Source organism: Urocampus carinirostris, chromosome 13, assembly GCF_059441175.1.
Source record: "Urocampus carinirostris isolate Australia breed hairy pipefish chromosome 13, RoL_Ucar_1.0, whole genome shotgun sequence".
NCBI classification, from domain to species: Eukaryota; Metazoa; Chordata; class Actinopteri; order Syngnathiformes; family Syngnathidae; genus Urocampus; species Urocampus carinirostris.
In genome coordinates this window covers 9038510-9065111 of record NC_142361.1, presented here as the reverse complement: position 1 = coordinate 9065111, position 26602 = coordinate 9038510, and the positions used below count along the sequence as shown (strand labels likewise).

General features: G+C 39.0%; 1 protein-coding gene across 1 annotated transcript in view; it reads right to left on the bottom strand.

Annotated features, from left to right (window-relative positions):
* LOC148353674 (protocadherin-15-like) overlaps positions 1-26602 on the bottom strand; it is a 350912-nt gene that overhangs the window by 128536 nt on the left and 195774 nt on the right. Inside the window, exons 20-22 of the mRNA XM_088350828.1 lie at positions 10092-10397; positions 6474-6704; positions 2659-2775 (exon numbers count right to left, since the gene is read on the bottom strand). Of these exons, the coding sequence (XP_088206954.1) occupies positions 2659-2775; positions 6474-6704; positions 10092-10397 (654 nt within the window). The remainder of the gene's footprint in view (positions 1-2658; positions 2776-6473; positions 6705-10091; positions 10398-26602) is intronic.

Here is a 26602-nt window from a genome sequence, read left to right as displayed (position 1 = left end):
CTGGTGGTCTCAGCTTACTGAGACCACACCAAAAGAGATATGATATGGTCAAGCATCTCTGGTCCACATTGAGAGAGGAGTTTATCGATATCTTGTCCTCTTTTCCACTGCCTCGCATGACAGCCGCACCGAGCGGCCGTACAAGCCTGCACTACAGCCTTGAATTCATCACATGGGCCATATGTTGACCATTCGCCGTACAAAACCAAATCTCTCAACAAGTAAGAGGATGGTTTCCAATTTAACACCATGTTTGTTTGTTGTTTTCTGTACAAGGGAATATCCCCAACTCGACTAGCAATATAGCGGGAATCTTTCTTTTTGTGCAAGTAACTTCGACTTTTAGCGGTTAAAAACTCCCCTAATCTCCGGCGCTTTCCCCCCTTTTCTTTCCCCCTATCATAATTATCTGTGTTAATAAATTGTTTGTCCTATTTCAATCAAGCCTGGTTCATTGAATCCATTTTCTTGGAATTAGTAATTCATATCAGTACTCAAAGAACTTAAAGTAATGACGTAATTTAATTTTTATCAGTGAAATAAATTTTAGCACCTTTCAGAAAAAAAAAGATTTATGTTGGAGCACCAGCAACACCTAGAGGCAAGTTCATATACTGATTGCAGTAAAGAATACTTTGTTTCAATCCTAAGGATTTTCAAAATTAAAGCTACAAAAATCCCTACAAGGGATAAAAAAATGTTTTCTTGATTTTAATGTATTATTTATTTGACTACTTTTAAAAATGGGCAGATGTTTATTCATTTATATATGTCTCCACTGACCGAGCACTGCGCCTCGTTGGGGTTGGATGGGGCATTTTTATTTATTTTTTGAACAAATCCATAGTAGGTTAAATAAAATATGTATTTTTCATTGTACCCATTTTTCCGTGTTAATAATCATTTGTCTCATGATTTAAAATCCACTTCAAGCTAAATTTAAGAAAAAAATCAATAATTATCTGATTGGTCAACTACTAGTCTCAATAGTCACTGACTAGTCGACTTAAAATAGTCGTTAGTTGCAGCCCAAAATACCAGCTTGTTTTTCTTTGTGACTGAAGTACTCCAGAAGGAAATAGACAATGCAATTACTGCTCTTATCTCCTGAAAAAACACACCGGGGACCAAAAAAAAAGAGTATAACATTATCAGAGGCTAAGGCCTAGTGACTCATAAGCCTTGCAAGCTATGCTGTTGAGATACATTGTAAGAAGCGTATGCACACTGAAAAAAAGTGAAAATGTGTGGTGAACAAATGCAAACTTCTGATGTTCAAAGGGCAACATGTCATGAGGAGAGATCTTGACAATCTTTCACACTGCCTCATTAAAAAACATGCTGCTGCCTTGTTCCATTAAGTATTAACAGCACACTTTAATTACAAATGTAACAGTAAATGGACATGTATACATTGTACCTCAGTGGTTATTATTCGGACTGCACTTCTTATAGACCTCTTGTACTTGTCCTGAAAGTTATCAGTAAATTGTTTGCTTGGGTGTAATGGGAAATCCAAAAAAATGTAATACTTCCCATGCAGTACGGGGATTGAGGAAAAATAAAAGGCCGGTATTAGCTTGAAATATAAATATAAGTGTATGTTTGTCAGAAATAAACATCTAAGGAAAATACAAAGGTTTGTCAAGGAGTGGCAGAGGAGAGGGGCAAATTTTTAACTACCCCATCTTGTACATGTAATTGGAGTAATAAGAAACCATACACCTTATATTTTTTATAATCAGAATTACCATCAAAGAAGAGGACAAAAGAAAAAGGTATTATAGTCATAATTGTGTGTTTTGTAGTTATATATTTTCTATTATTTTGAATTACCACCTAAATATTTTAATAAAGTTCATCATACAGTGGGAATTAAGATACCTAATTATCTTAATAGGTTTTATATATATATATATATATATATATATATATATATATATATATATATATATATATATATATATATATATATAATTACTTTGAAAATGTTAACAACATTTGGATCACGTTTGCTGACCTACAGAAACCATAGATTTTTCCAGAGCTGCTTGTTTCTGAGCCTCGCTGTAGTGGATACAAAGTTTCTACATTGTTTGTAAGTGGTGTTCAGATTTACTATTGGGATAAGGGAGCCTAGTCTTATCATACCACCTGCAGGATTCAGTCTGGACGAAGGAGTGGTGTGTGAGTTCGGAATGTAAATTCTGTGTTCAGCCCCTTCGGTATATAAAAGGTCGTTGCCATTCTGAGAGCGCATTTCTGAAACTATTACAGCCTTGTTCTGTACTCAGAGTCACATAATAGTCTGTTTCGTTCATTGTGTTTGTTTTGTCATTAATACGTCAAACTGAACACTCCATTACATGTTTCTTCTTGAAATGATACATAGTAAAGTAAGGAATACCAAATTTAAATTTGGAAAAACTCTTCTGCCATCCATACAAAAACAGTTTACCAAGTTAGATAACCATTCTATTTCTGACGTAAAAAATAAAGCTGCAGAGTTTAATAAACCAGATAAAATAATTCAATGTATTTTTCATAAACCCACGAATCTTGCTCTTTGCTATGTATTTGGCTGAGCAAAATATTTCTTAAGGGGTACGTGAAAAAAAAAAGTGTAAGAACCACTGGTTTATAAAACAAGTCACTCACTGGTGGGTCCTGGTCCTCTGCAAACACCGTAGTGATGACCGTTCCCTTCTCTGCATTGGGCGCCACCATGCCTGTGTAAAGGCGCTGGCTAAAGATTGGTGAGAAGTCGTTCATATCCTAAAAAACAAGATGTCATGGATGAAGCATATGCATTATGTTACATTACATTTTTAATTTATGAGTGTTGAACAAATTCCACAAATGTGCTGACTCAAGTACCAGAATTCAAATTGGCAAAAAGAAAGAAGCACCTTACTCTGCTTTTTCAAGATGTAGCAAGATTTATTCATCAAAGGGGCATGACATTGTTTTGAAATAGTAGGCTACTTGTTATCAAAGTTAAGACTCAGTTTTGGCTGTGATACATTTAAAGTTTGGTAAACACTCAAAATCAGGAGGGAGTACATCAGCAGATTTTAATATTGCAAGGAGAACCAGGGAGAGAGCCCAAACTTTAGAAGTCTTGTTAAGTTAAGTCAGGTCATAAGAAATCCCGAGAAGTTCTAAGCCTAGTTCTTCTTATTAAATGTCCTAGGTTACAAAACAGATCCACTGTACAGGGTGTGTGAAACAAAGAACAGCAACATGATTGGTTGCGGAAACAATGAACAACAGTCCGCAATAATAGTCATAATAATGAACTGGCATCATATGCAATCTATTTAGCAGGAGTCCAAACTTTAATACAGAATAAACTTATCAGGCGGTGAATACCGTACAGGCTCGATGGACTTGCTGACGATCCAGGATGATAAAATAATAAAACTTTAAATAAAATACTTCAGAAGGATCTTATTTTTAAATGTGTTGTTTTCCAATAACAATGACAGTATCTTGGCTATCAATATTTTATAAATATGTCCTCTAGGAGAAGACTTCCATTTATTTTTGTGTTATAACCAGATAAAAATAAGTTAATTCTGACAAGTAGGACAGGCAGGACAGTTTGCACTGCAGAGCATACTCTGAATGAGACAACAACAAAAACAAGAAGAAATCTAACACTTGCTACTTCAAATAGCACTCTGGAGATATTAAAAAAGCAGATTTTAGTTCTTATTACTAATTTTATCATTGCTTGTATGTGTTTATTAGTTTACGTACAATACTATGTGTCTTCTTTGTTTATATTTTAATGGAAAGAAGGGCAAACTATGGCCCCAGCGCCCCAGCAGGAGTTTTAATTTGACCTGCAAAAAGAAAATGGTAAACATATGATGCTAACATGAAATAAAAACAGTTTTACTCATACAAATGTGATGTATTGGTGCCTTATCCTTTTGTCTACCCTCACAAAAACTGTATTTTTCATTGCCAACAAAAAAAAACAGCTGGGTCTATTTTCTCTGCTCACCTTTTTAATCATAAATTTTATTCATCAAGATTTGAAAATGTCATGCATTTAATAACACTTCAGAAATAGCCTTAAAGCATTGAGTTTATCAATGCAAATGATCTTAGTGCATAAAATAGGAGATTATATATCACTTTGCGATTACTTTTATTTAAAGTTTTTTACGATACATGTATTTGTAAACTCTTTAAAAAAACAGTTGGAAGAGATGGACCCTTAATAAACATACAATAATAAATGCCTTGCAGGTAAATGGAAACATGAAAAAGTGAGTTGCCTTTTACCCCATGTATTGCCAAGGTATCGGATTTAAGACTGTAGGGCATATACAAAAAAATAAAGGTATCCATTACCCAGCCCACAAGCTAATTGTTTTAACCTAATGCGACCCAAGACAAAAAGAGTTTGCCCACCCCTTGCCTACATCTTTTTTCTACCTCGTATTGGATTTAAGACATATTGGCAGGAACAAAAAATCAAAACAAACAATCATTTAACTGCCAAATTTTTAAACCCAATGCGGGCGGCGACTCCAAATATTTGCCCAACCCTTTTTTAAAAGTGTTCAAAAAATAAAGATGAAAATTCTTCACTTGACTTGAATTCAGTGGTGGGCTGGCAGGGCATGCAAGGCCTTCTCTGCATGCCTAAGAAAATGTGAATCATGTGTTGTTAAATATTTCAATATTTATTAAATTATTCCAAATTGTCTGTCAGCTTCCTTATATTGCTTTTGCCTTGGTTGCACTGCTTGTAGATGTGTGCTTTCATATTCAAGCATTTAACCAATCACAGGGTCAGAAAGCTTTTACAATCAATTATGCAGGCCCTGTCAATAAAGCTGTTGCTGTAACCAATCAGATTTTGAGTTAGCGCGACAATGGCCTGTTAGCGTCAACATCTTTATAAACAGTTATTGGCTAGTAGGCAGTAATGTACCAAAGTGATAGTGCCAACCACAATTAAATTTGAAGAGGACGGAGAAGCTAATATATATAGCAAATATATTGTTGTGTACTTATTAGTTTTGTCAACCAACAATGGCTGAAGAATGAGAATAAAGGGATTTGGTTGAAGACTCATAGTCAAAGCAATTTTCAAGACAACTTTTCAAGAAAAGCTGCTCATCATTAAGCAAGGTCTGACAACTCTAAAGCTAGCAAGCCTGTCTCAACAGGGGCAAGCAGGAACTTTGATTTTGGGGACACGATGAAAGCGCTAGATCCAAAAACAAAGGAAACTATGGGGAGCGTCTTTCTCTCATTGCTGAAACACTGATTTACATGACAACAATCCTGTAATAATTGTAAAGAGGGGGATGGATTTTTTTGTACAAATACAAATGCAATTTTATAAGGGTATTATTGATACTTTTTACCGTATTTTCACGCCCATAAGCCACACGTAAAAGTCTTATATTTCAATCCAAATGGAGGGTGCCCAGAGCACCCTGTCTCTCGAGCAGAGCGGGGGACGGAGACTAGCTCAATGCCCATGAGGTTGGGTGCCCGCTCCCGAGAATGGGAGGTCACAGGTTTTGAGCCTTGGCCGAGTCAAGACTGACAACATGTATTGTTTAGGTGAAGTCCGATGTTTTTGTGAGACCTAAATTTCCAGCTAAATGGGACTTTTATGCGTCTCCCGTGATTTTTAGTCGTCTCTTGTTTGATTGCCATCATATCCCACTTGCGTGGGAGAGGATGCGTGATTTCACATGCTATGTATTGTTAGGGGAAGTGCTCATGGATGCTAATTCAGTAACGTATCTAGCAATCTGAAAGTTATTGTGCTACCTGAGTCTGAAGAGAGTTTCCCCCCCACCAAATATGAATTAAATCCAAAATATCACTTTCCCTCCATTGAATGGTTTCTGTGTTTTTGTCTGCCGTGCCGAGTGAGTTTCTACACTAAGCGGAGGAGGTTGAAAGCTGAGCAGCTCGAGAGAATTGAAGATTAATGAATCGAAGGTTTGTAAATGGCTGAAAAACAAACTCCGACAAGTTTTGTATCCGCGTGTTTTACTTTTTAGTTAATACTTAAATAAACCACATCAAATCAGTTTTTCTCCCGCTGTTCTTTTTTTTTAATGCGCACACTTGTAAGCTTATCTGTGAGATTGTTAAACAGTCGCGTGGCACTCGCGCTTAATGAGCCAGTGCACCGTGTGTGTTGATAAATACAGAAATGAAACCAGCTACAGAGAATGCGCTTTTAAACACTGTGTGCCTTATGGGTGTGAAAATACATTATGTGTGTTGCAGCTGTAGCTGCAGTAAAGGTTTTATGGACATTAAATAGCCATAGAGGGTTGGATTGATACAGACATAACACTACTGAAGGCCTAGATGTGAAATGCACGGCCTGCCACTGCTTGAATTAAAGCTTTGGCAATGAAATATCTGACATTGTGGTGAGAGCTTGAAGCAGGAGATGAATATAAAAAAGTTTATGTTGTTCTTACCGTGATCCGGACTGTGACGGTAGCCAGCCCAGGGGCCGTGATGCCTCCCTGGTCCATGGCTTCCACCTTGAAAGTGTACAAAGCTCCCGTTCCCAAAGCTGCCAGATCCTCAAAGTCCAGAGTCTGCAACACGGCCAGCTCCCCTGTGACCGCATTAAGCGAAAAAAGCCGACGGGCCGATTCCGACAGGATTCTGTAGGTAACGTTGGAGAAGAGGTCCAAATCCGTAGCCTGCGGACAACAGCATAGGGGAGAATTAAACCCACAAAAATGTGCAGAGCAAAAACATGAAAACTCTTGCAATTCCACTTTGTCTTACCGGAGGCGGTATTGCATCACCTTGGCATGTACTGTAAGCGACTCCCCTGAGGGATTCACAGCCAGTGTTACTCACTGTAATGCCTGAGGGCTCTATACACTCACAGTTGCTGAGTTACACTGGATGAGACTGCTTTGTGTTTTGTGGCACCGAGAATGCAGCACGAGAAGAGAAGCTCATACAAGCAAAGACCCACGTTTCCTATGAGGATTTTTGGTATCAGAGCAGGCAAAGAAAACTTTTATCAACCCAACGTAATATCTAAATGGGAATTATTTATTTGGCCTATGTTAATGTAATATATATATATATATATATATATATATATATATATATATATATATATATATATATATATATATATATATATATATATATATATATATATATATATATATATATATATATATAGGGTTGGGTAGGGTTACTTTGACTTGATTACTTTCAATTACTTTTGGATTACTCCAATACCAAATATGCTAATAAAAGACAAAATAAACTAAATATGAATACAATTACTAAATTTTGTGCAGGCTTGGGGAGTAACGGAACGGCAAAAATGATGTTGGCAAGCTGTTTGGATTTATTTTCATTTTGTTTCTGTCGCATTTTATGTTAGTTTTGCCGGAGATCAAATAGATCAAAGCCAGGAGAGAAAGCTTACCACGTGTTGTGAGTAATAATTTTATTCATATTTAGTTTATTTTGTCTTTTATTAGCATATTTGGTATTGGAGTAATCCGAAAGTAATTGAAAGTAATTAAGTTAAAGTAACCCTACCCAACCCTGTATACACACACACACACACATATATATGTATATATATATATATATATATATATATATATATATATATATATATATATATATATATATATATATATATATATGTATATATATAGGTTTGCATGATCTTGCCTACTCTTAACTTTATGTTTTAGTTGTGTCATTTGTCCCTGCTCAAAGTCTCCAATCGAAAAATACTTGTGATTCCAAGACACAAGAAAACATCTGCATGCTCAGATTGTCCATCCATACTTTTTCTCATGCTGCTTTTTTAATTTTTTTTTTCATCTTGCCCTTATGTGTTTCAGATCAGGGTATGTTGTAATTGTGACCTGTGAACCGCTTCGAGTCTAATGATTAAGGGCTATATAAATAAATGTGACTTGACTTAAATATTAGGCTTGATGTAGTCCTTGGTAGGCTCAGCATTCTTTGAATTAGTACCTCATAGCCATCATCATACAGAAATGAAAAGGGGGTCAATAATAGGGTATTGTGTGGGAGAGCCGCATACTTTATGTTTAAGACATACAAAATATGCATTAACAATGAATATGCATGCTGCTATTTGTGCTCTAAAGTAATCCATTGCGAATACATTCCGAGTTTTATGATACCTTATAGCAACGCTGAATGTATATTGCTCCTCATAGGATGAAATTATTCCTCATAAAAGTATGAATCATTTGCAATAACACTCATCCGTGTGTGTATGCGCCCACTATACACGTTTGAATTTAAATAAGCAACTGTGGAGACGCGCCCATTGTAATTGTCTTATCATCTCTCAACAAGAGTCCACTCTCAGCAGAAGCAGATTAATGTCGCAGCGGACACGCATCACTCACTCACCCTTTGCCCTTCGCTTCCTCCCCACTTACTTCCCACCGCGGCAGAAATTGTCGCCTACAATGTGCCAGCAATTACTCAGCACTCCGTTTTCTTTGCATATCTGACGTTTCCTTTCGTGCGCTGGCAACCCCAGGGGAAAGCGGGTGAGGGTGTAATGTGCAGTGATATTTGACAGTTAAATTCAAAGACAGACAGCGGGTTTTACAGAAAAAAGAGTTCATACTAATGCTTAAAATCCTTCAAAATGCTTGAATTTGAACATTGTGATTTAAATGATGGGGAAGTACTTGAATTTAGGGTGAAGTGCTTTTAAATGCTTGAAATTGTGGCCATTGTGTCCCAACAAGTTTGCCTAAAAATGAGACTGCTCGCTTGTGTCTTCACTTTGCCGTTGCATTTGTTCTTCTTCTGGAGGAAAGAGGTCTAAACATAATGGAAGCTAGAGCTCTTGTTGGTGATAGGAAGGAGTGGAGAGGTGTTGTGAAAGGATAGAGAAATTGTGGATGCGTTCTTAAGGATGGTCTGGGAACCCGTATGATCCGGCAGGGGTAAACCAGTGAAAGCTGTCGGGCCCTGCTGTTGAGCAAAAGAGTGTGTTGTGTCACCCTGACACGAGTGACATGGCCACTTTCTGGTGTCCCATGTCATCTGGAGGGACGAAAGCATGACCAACTTAGGTGCCGAGGTGCCTAACTTGTTTTTGGAACTGGCATCATTGTTTGGGCAATTGGGTTGGCCATGGTCCAAGAATGTTTGTGTGTGTTTTTGCTATTTTTTTTTCCTCCCTTTTATTTTCTACGTTATTGTATGTGTTTGTCTTGCTGTCGGTCACCCCTCTTGAGGGATATGACCAAGGTAGATGGATAGATAGATAGAATTTCTTCTTCCCTAGTGATTAACTGCAGTTGGCATTAATTTGTACAGAATTGTCCTTTGAGGAGTCATCAGACCCTACACCTGAACACATTACTATGAAATGATGAAATGTGTATCAGTGCAAGGAGAACGTATCACTCATGGACATGTTTTATAGGCCACGCAAAAATGCTAACGAAATATTAAAATTCACACATGTAAATTGCAGAAATATTTGTCGCTGTGCAGATTACATGATTCACATTTTTTTTTTCTTTTAATGGTACTGGATAAATTGCTAAACTTTTTTGAAAGTCCTCAAAAAGTGCTTTAAAATGGCCATGAAAAAGCTGTACGAACCCCTAACGATGTAGAATGAATGTACCTGACCTGTAAACAGTGCTTGACACTCAATTTTAGTCAAAACAACGAACAACTGAGGCATCTTAATAAATCTTCTTTGCAGGTGTCCAATGTTTGTTATTTACTACAAACATAAACATACAAATATTCTTCCTTCTCCTTATTTTATCCATTATGTTGATTTAAATAATTGGCCAATTATCAGATGATAATTGGTAATTATTTATTTTTCCTGCAAAAATTATGTAACGACCTAGAAAAAAATCGTTCGGGCCTTACGAAAACAAAAGGGAAAGTGTGTAGAAAACAAGTTCGGACTCCCATTTTTGTAAACAGTCTGTATTGAATATAAAAGCAGTGCTAAATCATGCAACAGCTGTTCGAAGCTTGCCCGTTGAATAATACATCGGCCAACGGAAGAAGAAACCCAAACATGCACTTACACTGAGCGTGAGGATCACCGTCCCAACAGGACTGTTCTCGGGTACGTTCACTGTGTACGTCTGCTGCGAGAACACAGGGCTGTTGTCGTCGATATCCGTTACCCGAACCGTCAGGGTCAGTGAGGTCCTCCGAGGGTCTACTGCCCCGTCCGAAGCTTCGATCACCAGCTCGTAGAAGCCCGTGATCTCACGATCTAGGGGGACTCGTGTATAGATACTGCCGTTGGCGGCGATCACAAACAAGTCGGGATGATTGACAATGCGGTATTCCACTCGGCCGTTCGCCCCTGCGTCCGGATCCATGGCCTGCGGGGACAAAAGACACAAGGGCTCAACTGTATACAGGGTTGGGGAGTAACGGAATACATGTAACGGTGTTGTGTAATTGCAGGGTTTGTACTGGTGCTTGAAATCCTTGAAAATGCTTTTAATGTTTTGTTTCCAATGATTGAAAAGTACTGGAATTCTGTGTGAAACGCTTGTAAATTGAAAATGATAGATAGATCGATATATCGATAGATCGATATATCGATAGATCGATAGATCGATAGATCGATAGATCGATAGATCGATAGATCGATAGATAGATAGATAGATAGATAGATAGATAGATAGATAGATAGATAGATAGATAGATAGATAGATAGATAGATTGATAGATTGATAGATTGATAGAAATGATCTCCTCAGTCTGTCCGTGGAACAAGACTGTGACAGCAGTCTGTCGCTGAAACTGCTCTTCTTTTCGGAGATGATGCTGTGTAGTGGATGTGATGAATTGTCCATGATTGACCGCAGCTTTTTCAGTGCCCGTCTCTCAGCTACAGTTGTCAGGCTGTCGAGCTCTGTGCCCACAACTCAGCCCGCTTTCCTCACCAGTTTATTAAGACGAGAGGCATCCTTCTTCTTGGCGCTGCTTCCCAAACACGCTCCGCATAGAAGAGGGCGCTTGCCACAACAGTCTCATAGAACATTTGTAGGAGCTTTTTGCAGATGTTGAAGATGTTGCCATGTTTCTCAAGAATTCTGCTCTTTGGTGAATTTGATTTGCCAATGCATCGTGATTAACTGCAGTTGGCATTAGTTTGTACAGCCTTCTCCTATGAATTGTCATTGGCCCCTAGGGGTTGTGCCTACAAGGACAGGTGACTGCTACACCTAATGAAGGCACTATGAAATGTGTATTACTGATTGGAAATTGTTTTAGGTCCATGCAAAAAGTTAAGGTAGCAGTTTCTGCAACTGAAAATAAGCTAATTGTTATTTTCATTTTTACCCAACACTTGGATGGAGAGATTTTTCTCAAAAACAAATATATTTGCAATTTACTCTACTACTTAGGATCTAAAAATAATTTGTCCTGATGAATACGCTTGCAGAATTAAAAATCACATATTTAACAAACGGTATATTTTTGTGGCTCCACATACATGATTCACACCGGATTTTTTTTCTTTAAATGGTACTGGAGAAATTGAAAGATTAGCCTTGATAAAGGTCTACAAACCCTGCACATACAAACATTTTTGATTGCATTCTGTTACAGAAAAAAATAGACGTAAGCAAATTAGAGGTACATTTGGTTGAAACAAGGACTACTATGCAGGATTATAATTTAATCTAAAGTTATATTTACATTCACATAATGCACAAATTGAGTGTAACAAATTTTCAATCAATGGCACTGAGAGAGAGAGAGAGAGATGACGTCCACGAGACGTTTGATACACAGAATGTACACAAGGCTAACTGATACACTGTCTCATCTCTCATCTCATTAGCCGTACCGCTTATCCTCATTAGGGTCGCGGGGGGGGCTGGAGCCCATCCCAGCCATCTCCGGGCAGTGGGCAGGGGACACCCTGAACTGGTTGCCAGCCAATCGCAGGGCACACAGGGACAGACAACTAATTCGCTCATTCACAACTAGGGACAATTTGGACCGGCCAATTCACCTGAAATGCATGTTTTTGGAAAGTGGGAGGAAACCGGAGTGCCCGGAGGAAACCCACGCAAGCACGGGGAGAACATACAAACTCCGCACAGGAAGTCTGGATTTGAACCCACGACAGGTTCCCATGACATGAACTGTGCCGCACAAGCGCTAACCACTGCGCCGCTCATACACTGTGTGGAAGGTAAAATCACTTCTCTTTTTGTCTGTATTTTATTTCTCTTTCAATGTAGCACTCACTTTTTTGAATTGGTGCAAACTTGCAGTTTTGTGACAGTAGCGTAGTTGCGTGCTAGTGATGTGTCAGGGACATTCAGTCAATAAGATTGATTGTCTTCTTTTCATATGTTGCCTTCAATGGGTGTTGAATATCGCTATACGATCACAGTATTGTTATATTGTGAGAATGTTTTACCTAGCCTAAAAAATCTGAATATTGTTAAGAGGTTTTGCATCCACACTTTCAAGAAGTAAAACTTGAACATAGACACAAGACTTACAGAAATTGTTGGAAGTTTAGAAATTAAACATTTCAAGACAACATTTGGTTCTTCATGTGCACTTGATATGAACGAAAACAGAGCATGTCGTGTTTGCTATACGAAAAAGAAAGCTATATTAGCTTAACAAACAATAGAATCGGGTTAAAATTTAAGCACTCTTTTGTAAGACTACATGCAACTGCCTCCTCCAATTATTTTTGATGTTACATAGTTCATTTACCTTAAACAACATTTTGTCATTTTAATTCATATTACATTGATTTAGTCTTTCATAAGAATATTGGGTATTGGAGTAATCCAAAAGTAATCAAAAGTAATCACTTTAAATCACTGCATTATTATTATTACATTACTGATTAATTTTCTTTAAAAGGTAACTGGTAACTGCATGAGATGAGGTTTTTAAAGTAACCCACCCAACCCTGGCTGTAAAGCAAATGAATGATGAGCTTTGTGTGTTAGCTACATGAATACATGCAGAAATGAGATGCGCTTGCCAAGTGCTTTAGCTCTAAATTACATGATCTACTATTTGGAACTCTTTTGTTTTGACTGTAATTAAATGTTGCCAAGCTCCCCGCTGTGAGTTGTGACAATGATTGCTATCCATTGTTCATGGTCGGCTACGCTTGTTTCAAACCACTCAGTGTGAAATATGCACAGGATTTTCGAACAAAGCAGCATAGTCGCGTACAACTAAAACCCAAGCTTGCGATGTGTAATCATAAAGCCGATGATTGCTTTTAAAGAAGTTTAGACGCCAATCATCTGGACCAGTGGTCCCCAAAATATGGTCCGAGGGCCGGATACACCCCACCTCCACGTGTGCTCTGCTCCCCTAAACAATACCAGAGCATTCTGACACACATTATTTTTGGCTAAAAAAGAACGCATGGGTGCGTATGGTGGTGAGAGCGCCAAACTCTTATTATCTTCATAAATAATTATTTGTTTTCTGACTTTTGTTCTGTGAATAATCCAGGTGTTTTTTTGTGATTGTGGATTACTTTTTTTATTTATTTATTTATTTTTTTGTCTTTAGGCACTCCTTCAATCGGCACACTGTTTTCTGTTACAAACTGATCCCGCCTCCTGGTCAAAGAAATGGAAAGTTATCTGGCCCTCATGAGCAAAAGTTTGGAAACCCTCTGATATGGACCATAACAACTGTAGGGTGTTAAATAGCCACACTTGTATTACCTCTCATCTGCAGTCAGGTTGCCAAAAAGAGGGATTCAGACCCCTGGGATTACCTGTGTACCAACACAGGCTACATACATGATGTCAAAAAGAATAAAGTATACCCCTGATTTATTGGAGTACCAATGCCCTACGTTGGACCGAGCTATGCCATTCTCTCTATGATCCTAGATAGACAGAACTACGTCAGTCCCTCTACGTTCCGAGGTAGAGAAACCTAAATCTACGCCCCCTGGTGCACAGCTTCTCACAATGTTTGAACACAAGTAAGCATCCAAACAACAAAGTCCCAGTTCTTAAAAGGAAAATGTCTGTGGAATAAATGGGTGGCGCAAAAACTAATGTATCCACACAAAAAAATCTGCTAGGGAAGATTACAGCTAATGTTTTAGCAGCTTGTTACATGGAAAATAAATTGATCAATTAAATTGGACTCTGATGAAAGTCAGAACATCGCAAATAAATGCTCACCAGCGGGTGATCCATGGATTATCAGGTCAGGTAAAACATAGAGAGTGTTTCAAGAGAGAACACACTAGCGGGGCCGCAGGTCTGGTATCCTGCTATGGCTACGTAACAACTATCAGAAGCCACCCCTGCCGAGCCTGTATCTCACCAATTCCAGATCCATTACCCATAAAATGAATGACCTAGAGATACAACTTATGGGAAACTGCCACAGTTTTGACTCTTAATCATTGCGGAGACCTGGCTCGATCTAAGGATCCCTGATGTCAGAATGCAGCTAGCTGGCTGCACAATACATCGATCGCTTTCTTACAATTCTGTTGTCCTATTGCATGATGACAATATGCACCCTTCACTTATCTGCAATTCTGTATTTTTTTTGTACATCTAGAGTTTTTATTTTGTAACCCGCATATATATTATATGTTACTTATAGTTAAAAAATAAATGTTACTATTTTGCAGGTGTCATGATTACCTAATTGGAGCCACCTGGGGTAATCATCTGACGCGCTGGAATGCGCTCCCTGATTGGTTTATGTTCCCTTTTTAAGCACGCTACGCGGAGGCCTCTTTGTCTGAGGATACTTTTTACCCCGTTTGACTCGCCTGATTTTCCTGTGTCTTTTTGACTTGTTTACCTGATTCTGCCTGCCTCCGTTCCACGGTACGATCTTCTCTCCAGTCCCGGTAAACTCGACCTGCTTCCGTCCCACACTACGAGTGGCTACGTGTCCCGAAGTTGTCTTCACGGTGTTGCTGCTGACGTTCGACGGTCATCGCGTCTCCCGCTAACCCTATATGCTTCCCCAAATAAAAGACTTGTAACGAACGCTCTGGGGTCTCCTGCTCTGTTCTGGTCCGCCCTGACAGAATCCTCAGACCAGAATGGACCCCGCGTTCGTACATCTGCCCCCTGACGACTATGAAAGCCAGAACCAGCAGCCCAATCCCCCTTTAGAATGTGCAGTTCGGCAAGTCATTTCCGACGTGGCAAAATTGGCTAAGCAAGCGAGTCAGTTACGGTTCGAGTGGGATCTGTTGGGTCGGGACTGGTCCTATCTCTCCAAAGTAATGACCCATCAAGCCACTTCATCGGTGCCCAACACTGACCGGGCACTATCGGCCTTATGACTGCGCAATGACTCCCATGCCTGCCTGTTCGATTCCCTTGCCTGCCTGTCCGACTCCCCTGCCTGCCAGTCCGACTCTCCTGCCTGCCAGTCCGACTCTCCTGCCTGCCAGTCCGACTCTCCTGCCTGCCAGTCCGACTTCGACTCTCCGGCCTGCCTGTCCGGCTCCGCTGCCTGCCAGTCCGACTCCGCTGCCGGCCCTGATTCTGCCTGTTCTGATTCTGCCTGTCCTGTTTTTGCCGGTTCTGAGTCGACTCTCCTGTTTGCCTGTTCTGAGTCGACTCTCCTGTTTTTGCCGGTCCTGATTCTGCCTGTTCTGTCTGTATCTCCGGTCCTGATTATGCCTGTCCTGTCTGAATCGCCGGTCCTGATTCTTCCTGTTTGCCCTCCGGAACCACCCTCTGCCGCCCCTTCGGATGCTGATGAGGGGGCTTCCCTCCATTTGGAGGGATTCTGAGAGGTACTGTGCTGTTACATAGTTCCCCGATTACCCGTGTTTCCCTGTGACGTTTCTTGGATTTAATTTTTTTTTTTCCTGGGGGACTTCTGGAGCCGTCCGTTGAGGGGGGGGTTCTGTCATGATTACCTAATTGGAGCCACCTGGGGTAATCATCTGACGCGCTGGAATGCGCTCCCTGATTGGTTTATGTTCCCTTTTTAAGCACGCTACGCGGAGACCTCTTTGTCTGAGGATACTTTTTACCCCGTTTGACTCGCCTGATCTTCCTGTGTCTTTTTGACTTGTTTACCTGATTCTGCCTGCCTCCGATCCGACCTGCTTCCGTTCCACGGTACGATCTTCTCTCCAGTCCCGGTAAACTCGACCTGCTTCCGTCCCACGCTACGATTGGCTACGTGTCCCGAAGTTGTCTTCACGGTGTTGCTGCTGACGTTCGACGGTCATCGCGTCTCCCGCTAACCCTGTACGCTTCCCCAAATAAAAGACTTGTAACGAACGCTCTGGGGTCTCCTGCTCTGTTCTGGTCCGCCCTGACAGCAGGTTCTGACTATCGCTTGACTTTTTGGGAACGTGACCTTTGCGGAAAAACAAGGGATTATTTTATTACATCAAATCTTATAAATATACAAATATATGAAGATGGATGCTTGGGATGCAACTAAAGGAATACATTTACAACAAACAAGGCGAAGAAGCATTTAACTGTTATACTGAGAACAAATGGAATGGTGAAGTCAGCCTAAGTGTGAATGCTTAAAAAAAAGAAAGATACCATTTTCAATAAATGTAATTGAGGGCTCTTGAACACTACATTTCAAACACAAAAAAATGTCCTTGAACTGAACATTCTTTCACTTATTTGAGTAAAGCATAATTTATTAATGGTCATGTTTTTAATCAGGTAAAGTAAAACTTTGTGTACAGCGTCGTATAAATATAACCCTGGTTGGTTTTAAATGCCAGCTGTCAATGACGCAATATCGTTAGCATTTTGCTGCACCGGGAAAAGAAATACATCAAAAGTTATAAATAGGCTAATTTCCCTTCTGACCCAGCAGACGTAAACTGTGAGTAAAGCTATTTACATACACCGTTAATAGCGCTTGTCGCTAAATATTCTCAGTGAATGAGCAGCGCATTTCAAAAGTGAAGGCGTTCGCCTGCAGGCTGACAGCAGCGGTTTTATGTTTGATCTGATTCAAAACACGATCCATTAGAGCCGGATTTTTCATTCTAACACCTTGCATATTTACACAGGCTGCTGAAACAAGGCCTTCTCAATTTGGGCTCTCATCCTTATCGTCACTCGGGAGATGTGAGACCTTGTGGCGAATCGCGCGTCGGTTCGAAAGGGCAACACTCCTATTATGCAAGTCCTGCTTTTCACCGAAATAGACATGTTCAGAATTAACCTCAATAGGAAAACAACATTGTCCTCAGGTAAATAGCTTTACATAACAAAAAAAGCCTCCACAGTATTTCTGTAGTGTTTCAGTAGTATTTATGTAGTATTATTTATGTCTTATTGATTTATTAGTATGTTGTGTATTGTATAGTAGGTGTGGTATTTGTGTAGTATTTTTAAAATATTTAATAAAATATTTCCATAGTAGTATTTCTGTTGTATATTTGGTGTATATCCATCGTAGCATTCTTACAGTATTTCAGGAATAGTGTTTTGCAATATTTCTGTGATAATATTTTTTAGTATTTCCATAATAGGATTTCTGCATTATACCATACCTGCAGTAGTATTTTTTGTAGCATCACTGTATTATCTGTATACAAAATAAAATCAAAATGATATATAAGGTGTGTTTTGAGCACAAAGAAAAAAAAAAATTGTCGTATTTCTGTAGTAGACACACAAAGGGACAAGGGGGACCAGGCTAGCACCCAAAAATAGCCAAAGTTTTATTAGTAGTCATTTATTTACTATTACATATATTTTTATCATACTTTGGCCATTTTAGTTGTGCAATACGGATTGAAATACTTGCCGGGCCACGTGTTGTCCGATTTAGAGAAAAATCCATAAGGTATCCGAAAGATTTACGGATCTTTAAAAAAACAGGTTAATTTGATGAATGAAGAAAAGGACATGACTGTACAAAACCCCAATGATGCCAACTTTCCAACCTGTTCCAATCGTCTTCTAAGAACTTTCTTTTTATGATATATTGTAGGTTACAAAAAGCAGATCACTCCTATAGAAAGTGAACATCACAATACAACAACATGATTAACCACTAGTGACAATGATGTAAGTTGTGCATAATAGTAAATAAATAAATAAATAAATAACAACAGTGTGCTAAAAAAACGCAAAATAACGAAAAACCCTGGCATCCTACGCAATCTACTCTGCAGGTGTCCAATAGTAAAAGCAGAATAATTTTCATTGTGAGCAGAAAAAAAAACGTATCTGAGATTAAATGATTTGCTTGGATTATTCGTTGATTAATTGATTATCAATTACTATTATTATTATCATCTAAAACTTGTTAAAATGCAAAGGAGATCGATCACATAAGATACCAGTTTGTTATTTTGACTTTTTCAATGTTTTGACTATTATGTACTGCTGACATCATTGTCACTATCAGCCAATTACCTTGCTTTTCTTTAATTTTCGAACCCTTAAGGGTAAAATTGCTTTTGTAATCTAGGGTATTAAATAAAAAGAAAGGGCTCGGGGTGAAGGCTTTAGAACTGGTTGGAATTTCTTATCTGAGTTTTAGGCTATTCCTTGTTCTCCTTGCAAGTTCAAAATCAATTGATGTTTTCTCTTCTTCTTCTTCTGAGTATTTACTAAACAATAATGGTATCGTTTTCCTACTGTGTTTATAAAACTGGTGCATACAGAATGTTTTTCAGTTGTGTTGACTTGTCTTCAAATCAAAGTGATACAATAATGTTAGGGGATGTTATATAAAGCACAAGAGCTTTGTTGTGGATGGACTTAACCTGAATGTTAATGCAAATAGATGGATTCATCTCACCTAAAAAAATAGAGTGCACTGCATTTTGCTGCAGCAAATTGCGTACAAACAACAAACATGCTGTCAGCAAACCTTATGTAGGATTTCTATAATCAAAATTGTGTTCTGAAGCTCACAGAGGGGGCCTCATGGTTCGTAGGAAGTATGTGACGGCGCCGATGTGTAACATACGATATGTCACTGGCAACACCAGTGTTTGCACATTAGGACAATCAGTAAAGCTGCAATATGCACTTCCAACAAAGCACTTAACACATTTTCGTATTTCTGCATTTATGTCTATGCTATGCATAACATTCTATGATTCTGTTATTGTTTTTTAGTTAAGGCTCCTTTAGTTTCCTGTTAATCCTTGGAGTAAAACATGGCTCACTTCGTGTTTGGGGCACATATTTGAGCATATTTGAATGGAAAACAGCGCAAGTGCTTACTTAAATTAGAGTGCTGCCCGCTCGAGGGCTTTAAAATTGGACACCGACGTCCTGCATGTTCATGCCAAAATGTGCTCATTAATATGCAAACATCATTCTCGGAGAAAATTAATGCAAAAAAAAGCTTTTTTTTTGCAATGATTAAAAAAATACAAGTTAGAGGCTGGAATAATAAAATCCTGGAACAGGACAAGCATTTAATATGTTCGCTAAGTTTAATGGATTGAGATTATGGTTTTTCTGTTGACTTTGGCGCACGGATAAACAAACAGAAATGCCATTAACCAAGGTCACTCCTGGAAAGTTAGGTCACATTGCGTCACATTTCTTTTACCTTTCCACTTTTTCTTGATTATCTTTCACATATCCCCTCCACTTATTTGGTGAAAACTAAGGAATGACTCCCATGTATGTATTTGGAACATACTTCCTGCTTACGAAATATGTCATCACTAAAATCTGTAACAATCGTTATTTTGTTTTTATGTGATTTTATTTTTACGTTTTTTTATTTTTAAGTATGCCACAAGACGAGTACTGTGCCTCAGTGCTGTTATTCTTCCTGGTCCTCACAGGAACCATCTCTCTTGTGCCTCTGTGCTTTTCCTTGTCTCGCACTCTCTGGGGATTTTATATGACATTACACAACCCAACATAATCATAATATATGACTGGTTACCGTCCACAATTGCTTCGACATGGCTTGTCTAATATCAAGATTATTTTTTTTTTTATTTTTTTATTTTAAAACTTGTGACTTGTGGACTGTGCAGCCCTTTGAGACTCCTTGTGATTAAGGGCTATACAAATAGGCATGACTTGACTTGACCCCTTACTTCAGTGAGCTGCTTCACTGTCATGCTCCTGCTCGGCGACTCAAGTCAGCCAATCAGCTACTGCTCGACGTAGCAATGTAAAAGTAAATGGTCTGCATTTATATAGCTCTTTTCAAGTCAATGAACACTTCCTAAAGCGCTTTACAATGTGCTTCACACTTTTCCCTCTTACACACTAATGATAGCAGTGTCAGCCATGCAAGGCAACTACCTGCTAGTAGGGGGCATTAGGGATTCAAGAACGCTTTGACATACAACACAGAAGATCGAACCTGCGACCTCTTGATCCTAGAATGAGTGCTCTACCTCCTGAGCCAATGCCGCCCTAAAGGCCCGGTCACACAGCCTTTCACGGGCGTATCGAGGCTGAATCACAGCCAGAAATTTCTGCCCGTGAAGCAGACGCTGTTGGACGCTTTGAGATCGCGATACAGACGAGATACAGCCGTGCTTTACACGCGGTAAGAAATTCACACGCGGTTGGCCGTGCGAAAAAGTTTTGTGCTGCTCAAAACTTTAGACCACGGGTAACCGCGGGCGGCACACGTGGTACACACGAGGTAAGGACGCGGTACAAACGTGCTAGGACGTGCTACGGCCGCGGCCAAGACGTGGTTACACGCGGGTAGGACGCGAAATTTTAGCGGGTAATCGCCAATGGAGCACGGTCATAGCACGTTTGTTCTGTGCCTGTATCGCGGTGTTATCACATGCATTAGTGTGTGTACCGCGTGTAAGCACGGTCAAACGCGATGCAGCCGCGGTTACCCGCGATAAGGGCAGCGTCTGTTTCGCGGGCATACCACGGGTAAACAGCGGGTTTAGCCAATTTTGCACATTTTCCACCGCGTCTGCTTCACGGGAAGAAATTTCTGGCCGTGATTCAGCCTCGATACGCCCGTGAAAGGCTGTGTGACCGGGCCTTAAGGTCTAAGAGGAAGCTGAAAATTGATAGCGCCTTTTCTGTTAATCTTCCACGTCCTGACAGGCTCCTTCACTGTTCGTTTTTAAAACTAGTCTAAAATCAATTTTCAGTCCTTAGTTTTTGAGTAAATTAACTACAGTAGATATGTTTTTTTTCCAAAATTGGTTTCGATGGAATAGGCTACAGTGAACGATTTCAAAAGGGGTCTTACTGTCATTTCTGTATAATAATTGTATTATCCTTTTCATCTTCATTAGGAAAATAAGATCATTAAAATTAGCAGCTCCATCCAATATGGTTGTGGGGGATGGTTTTGTCGGAACTAATATGATTATTAAATGAAAAATATGTACATAAAATGAGCAAATTATTGAATTTAAAATTTTATGATTAAATATCCATGTAAATGATATATTTTACATTTTTCTAATTTTTGCTGTGCACAATTACATTAAAACATAATTTGGTAACTTTACTTCTGTAGATTATTTTCAAAGTAAGAATATTTTGGAACATATTTGACTTTCAAATGAGCTAACTTGCTTCTTAAAAATGTGTGTAAGTGTAGATGTTTACATTATGCTTCAAACCAATTTTGTCTTGTGGCATAATTCTTTTTCAGAAATTTTATTGCATAGCTATTACTGTGCAATGCCAAGAAGCTATAAAAAATGGAACAATACTTGTGTTTGACCACACCTTCCTATGCATTTTTGGCACAGACTCCTTTAATGGTCTTAATCAGGAATGTTTCTATGCCACACAGAAATTAAGCGCCTGTAAAAAAAATAGCCAAAGTAGTTAAACAGAGAGTGTACGACCACCTTGACGCATTGTAAAGTTTTAGGACACGGAGTTTAATGTCCTCCTTGAGATTTTAGCATCAGCGTTTTATTTGACTATACTTTCTTTATATGTCGTCTTATGGAAAGTGCCCTTGGCGGACGGCTGCATTGAGGGCGCACAAAGCCTCCATTCTTGACTTTTTATACCCAAGTAGATTGAGTAACTGCATAGAAAAGATGTCTCAAACGGCGGAGCTCACTGTCGTGTCTGAAAGCGAGCAAAACCAATTTAAAAAAGCGCCAGGCAAGGAATATAAAATCCGCTCTTGATCAAGCTAATCGGCAGCGGCATGTGCATGTGAAGAAAATGTGGCCATGTCTTTAACTTTAATTTACTTTGTACTGTCGTCCTGAAATGTCCTGGACAAGATTTGAACTGGGCTTTCTTAGCGTCTCCTTCACACTTGAAAGCAACAATTACAGCTTGATAAGAATATTTAAAAGGAAGAATGCAGACATAATTTTTCCTAAATCTCGACTCTCGCTCGCAAAAATAAAGGCTTATTTATTTGTGTGTCATGCCGAATTCATCTTTTGTACACGAGTAAAATTCGTAATTGGCAGGACGGCAAACGATTGACTCTGAAATAGTATTTAATTTATTTGATTATAAATAGTCAGTTAGTTTATAAATTAAAGTATCCAATTTGGACATTATCAAGAACTTGCAGATGAAGACGAATACAGCACAAAATTAGCAGGAATTACTCAAATGCAAATGTGGTGTTTTGTGGTTAGATGCTGATTAACACTGGAAAATAAATAATTAGCAACTGTGGTGGGATGGAGTCTAGGACGTGTTCCTGTGTCATTTGCCGTCCTAGTGGTTGTGGTAGTGCCTTTTTATCCGCCATGATCTGGGTTTGAATTCTGTTACATCCAATGTTATACAAATTAGGTCTGCAATGGTTTTCGCCTGGCCAATCATTGTTGAAGCATAGTAATGTGCACCTGTAAAAACTTGTGTATAACGTGACCCAGATTTCTAATTAACTAAAACAAAATGCTCGTTATACACAAATGAATAAGATAAATGATTGAAATATAGATACAAAAGTAAACAAAGGACTGAGTTGTTTACCCGACAAATAACCTTTTATACGTCACAAAAGACCCAGCTCTACTCTGAAGAGATCTGTGACGTTTTACACTTAAAAACCACAACGACCAGATGACATAGGTGTGTGTATGAGTCAAATCTGGAAGCTTTTCCTGCTACTGGTAACCATGGAAACCTGTATTATCTGTTTCATGTGGTGGTGATAATCCCTACCTAAAAAAAACAGCCTGGAGAGTCATGGGATCAACCAGGCTGTTATTACCCAAGACAGACCACAAGAAGTGATCTCCCGACGACCAAGGTGGTTAGGGGATTTGTGAACTGTGATACACGCATATACACAAGAATTAGAACTAGAAAATTAAATACAGTGGTACCTCGATTTACAAATGTCTCTACATGCAAAAGTTTGAGGTTACGGAGTACCTGCATGAGAAAACATGCCCTTTGGTTAAGAACATTGCCTTAAGTTAAAAATAAAAAAATACAGTACAGTATGTGCTGTTATTCAGCTCTCCCAGAGTTTTCTGAACGTAAACAAACTGACTATCACTTTAAATCTGCCTGGCAACCAGTCTTCATGCGTTATCCCAGCATGCTCTTCGTGTCACTGTCACAGTTCAGAGTTCACAGACAAGGAGGAGGAAGGTTTTTGGCAAGATGCAGCCATCATTCAATTAGCCGAAATTAAAGACAGTTTAGCAAAATCTCATGACGTCTCGGAACTTGCGTGAGGCAATCACCCACAAAGCATTGACAAGTCGGGTTATCATTACGCCTGGCTCGCGCATATTCGACTGATTCTCAAAAGCTGAAAAATACAGATGACATTGGATCAGTTTTTTAATAATAGCAAAAGCAAAAATGGAAATTGATACTTCAATAATTCAATGTATTCATTATGTGTTTTTCGTTTTATTTTAATTGTGCGGTAATCTAATTCTAACATGAATTTGTTTCATAATCTGAAGCACTTTTATGATATATTAAAAAAAGTTTAATCCTGAATACTGTGCATTTGCGCTAGGAAGGGATCAGCGCATTTACAAAGAAAATGTGTTTCAACTAGTTTTCCGGTTATAAAGCTACTTCCAGAACAAATTAAATGTGTACATAGAGGTACAGACGCTCCCCTAATTACGACCATTCGACTTAGGAAAAACTGTAGATATGAACATTTTATTCTGGATGTCAAAAAATATTAAGTAATAATACGTTAGATTTTGAATTGAGTGCCCCTTTTTCAAGAGTACAGGACAGTACTATAGTGCGTCTTTCCGCCACTAGCAGTGTGTGGCGCTGTGAGAGGTCACCCAGCATCCACCCCAAAGAAGAAATCCGCCTTCTCTCCCTAGTTCGTGTGTAAAAATTCTAGACTGTATCTCCAGCGAACTTTGACATTTTTGTGGTTTGATATCTCATGTATCCATTCTAAATGGTTGGTGTTAAGTGTAAAGAAGAGGTGAGCCGTTTCATTTAAAATGAAAGTGGAATATGGAAGCTTGATGCTGTTGAGAAAATGGCTGGATCACTTTTTTTGGGCCAATTTTTACCACGAAGAAGGAAGCAAGTTAAACGTAACTTTATTTATCTTTATAGAGCACATTATTTTCTGAAATGTGTTTTAGTACAGGGCAGCACGGCGGCGTAATGGTTAGCGCTTGTGCGGCACAGTTCATGTCATGGGAACCTGTCGTGGGTTCAAATCCAGCTCCAGAATTCCTGTGCGGAGTTTGTATGTTCTCCCTGTGCTTGCGTGGGTTTCCTCCGGGCACTACGGTTTCCTCCCACGTTCCAAAAACATGCATTTCAGGTGAATTGGCCGGTCTAGATTGTCCCTAGGTGTGAATGAGCGAATGAGTTGTCTGTCCCTGTGTGCCCTACGATTGGCTGGCAACCAGTTCAGGGTGTCCCCTGCCCCTGAGATGGCTGGGATGGGCTCCAGCCCCCCCGCGACCCTAATGAGGATAAGCGGTACGGCTTATGGAATGAGATGAGGTGTTTTAGTACAAAACTATAAAGGATACTCATACAGGCCTTAAACATACATTCCATACAAAATATAGCACTGAAGCAACTTACGAACAAATCCAACTAACGATCGAACTCAATCGCAAGTAGGGCAGCGTACCACTACTCTGAGATATGCACAATTTTTGTTATGTGTCACCAGTGGTGAACCATAGGCAGTGCGTGAGGAGGGGGGCGTTGCTTAGGGAGGAACACCAACGGGATACCAATAGGGCAAACGTTAGCACTCAGCCACATAATTACAATAAAAGTGTGCAAAATGTTGATAATTTTAATTGTAAGATTATTTTCCTATACGTTTTACCTGGAGCTAAAATTGATAAAGGCGGGTAAAAACCTGGAAGAACCAAGAATGTTCAATAAAAACAATATCAGATGACGTAAGAAGGATACATCAATGAAAATTGCACCTAAGTGAACAGGGGATCAAAACATGGAAAGTACTCAGAAATGGAGTTGGAGATCTTCGAGTGATTTAAAACTAAGAGCCAAAAATGATATGGAGTGCCTTGGCTAAGTGTTCATTTGCAATCTTTTAATATTGCTCATGTTAAGATATGTGAAGGTTCAATGCTGTCACAGGTCTGTGTAGCGTACACGTTTTAGTTTTTTTTTTCTCTTTTTTTTTTCTATTACATGGCTATTTTAACCTCCTAAGACCTGGTGTCCAATAAATGTATAAATATATAAATGGACATTAAACAAGAAGCATGGGTCTTAAGAGGATAAAGGAGTTTTAGAGGGTTGCATGGTTATATGGTGCATGATTTAAGACACAATTTCACTGCATTTTTCTGTTGATGATTATATCAAATAATCCATCACCTCATTTTAACCTGTATTACCCTTTATTATTAGTTTTTATTGAAATACCCCTTTTTTTTAAACTGAATATTTCAGATAATGTACTTTTTTTCGCCCATAATATTATTTACTGTTTTCCAAAGTAAAAGCATATAGCTCACGGGGTATCATCACTTTTCCTCAAACCTCGAAATACTCATAACAACGCATTTTCTCTTCTGATTGGTGAACAATAACCAAACAAACAATAAGTCTCTAAAACAAACTAAGTAAGTAGATACCGCCGATCAGTGTTTGCTGGCCAAGATTATAGGATATGTCCTCTATTTTGAAGAGTAACCCAATTCGTGTCATATCAGTTAAGGGGTTCAAATTCTTAAGATTTTAAATCTGAAAGGTGTAAAATAAATTGATCCTAAAAGTTGTCTGTGATAATTCAATTATTAATTTGTTGTCCATTTTTTAGATTATAGTAATCCTTTGCTGTGTTTCGGTTTGATATGGCATGTGGCCAGGGGCTGTCTATGTGTGGGTTGAGTTGTTGTAACTGTTTTTGCACAAAGGTGATAGGCTGGTGCATGCTGTCAACCAAACAGTCAGGCGGGTGTCCTCCCAAAACTAATTTGGCAGCAACATTGAAATTTAATTATTCTATTAAATTGACTCTCAGGATAGTCAGAAGAGCGCAACAAAATGCTGATCACCACTGGGAGTTTTTTATGGAGCCGGAAAGAGACAAAGCGGCATTGGGAGATAAAGCAAAAGCAGAGCTGTAGAGCTGGCCACCCTATGCGGCTACTGAACAATGCTCACAAGCCACTCCTGCTAGGCCTGTATCTCACCAACGCCAGATCCATTAG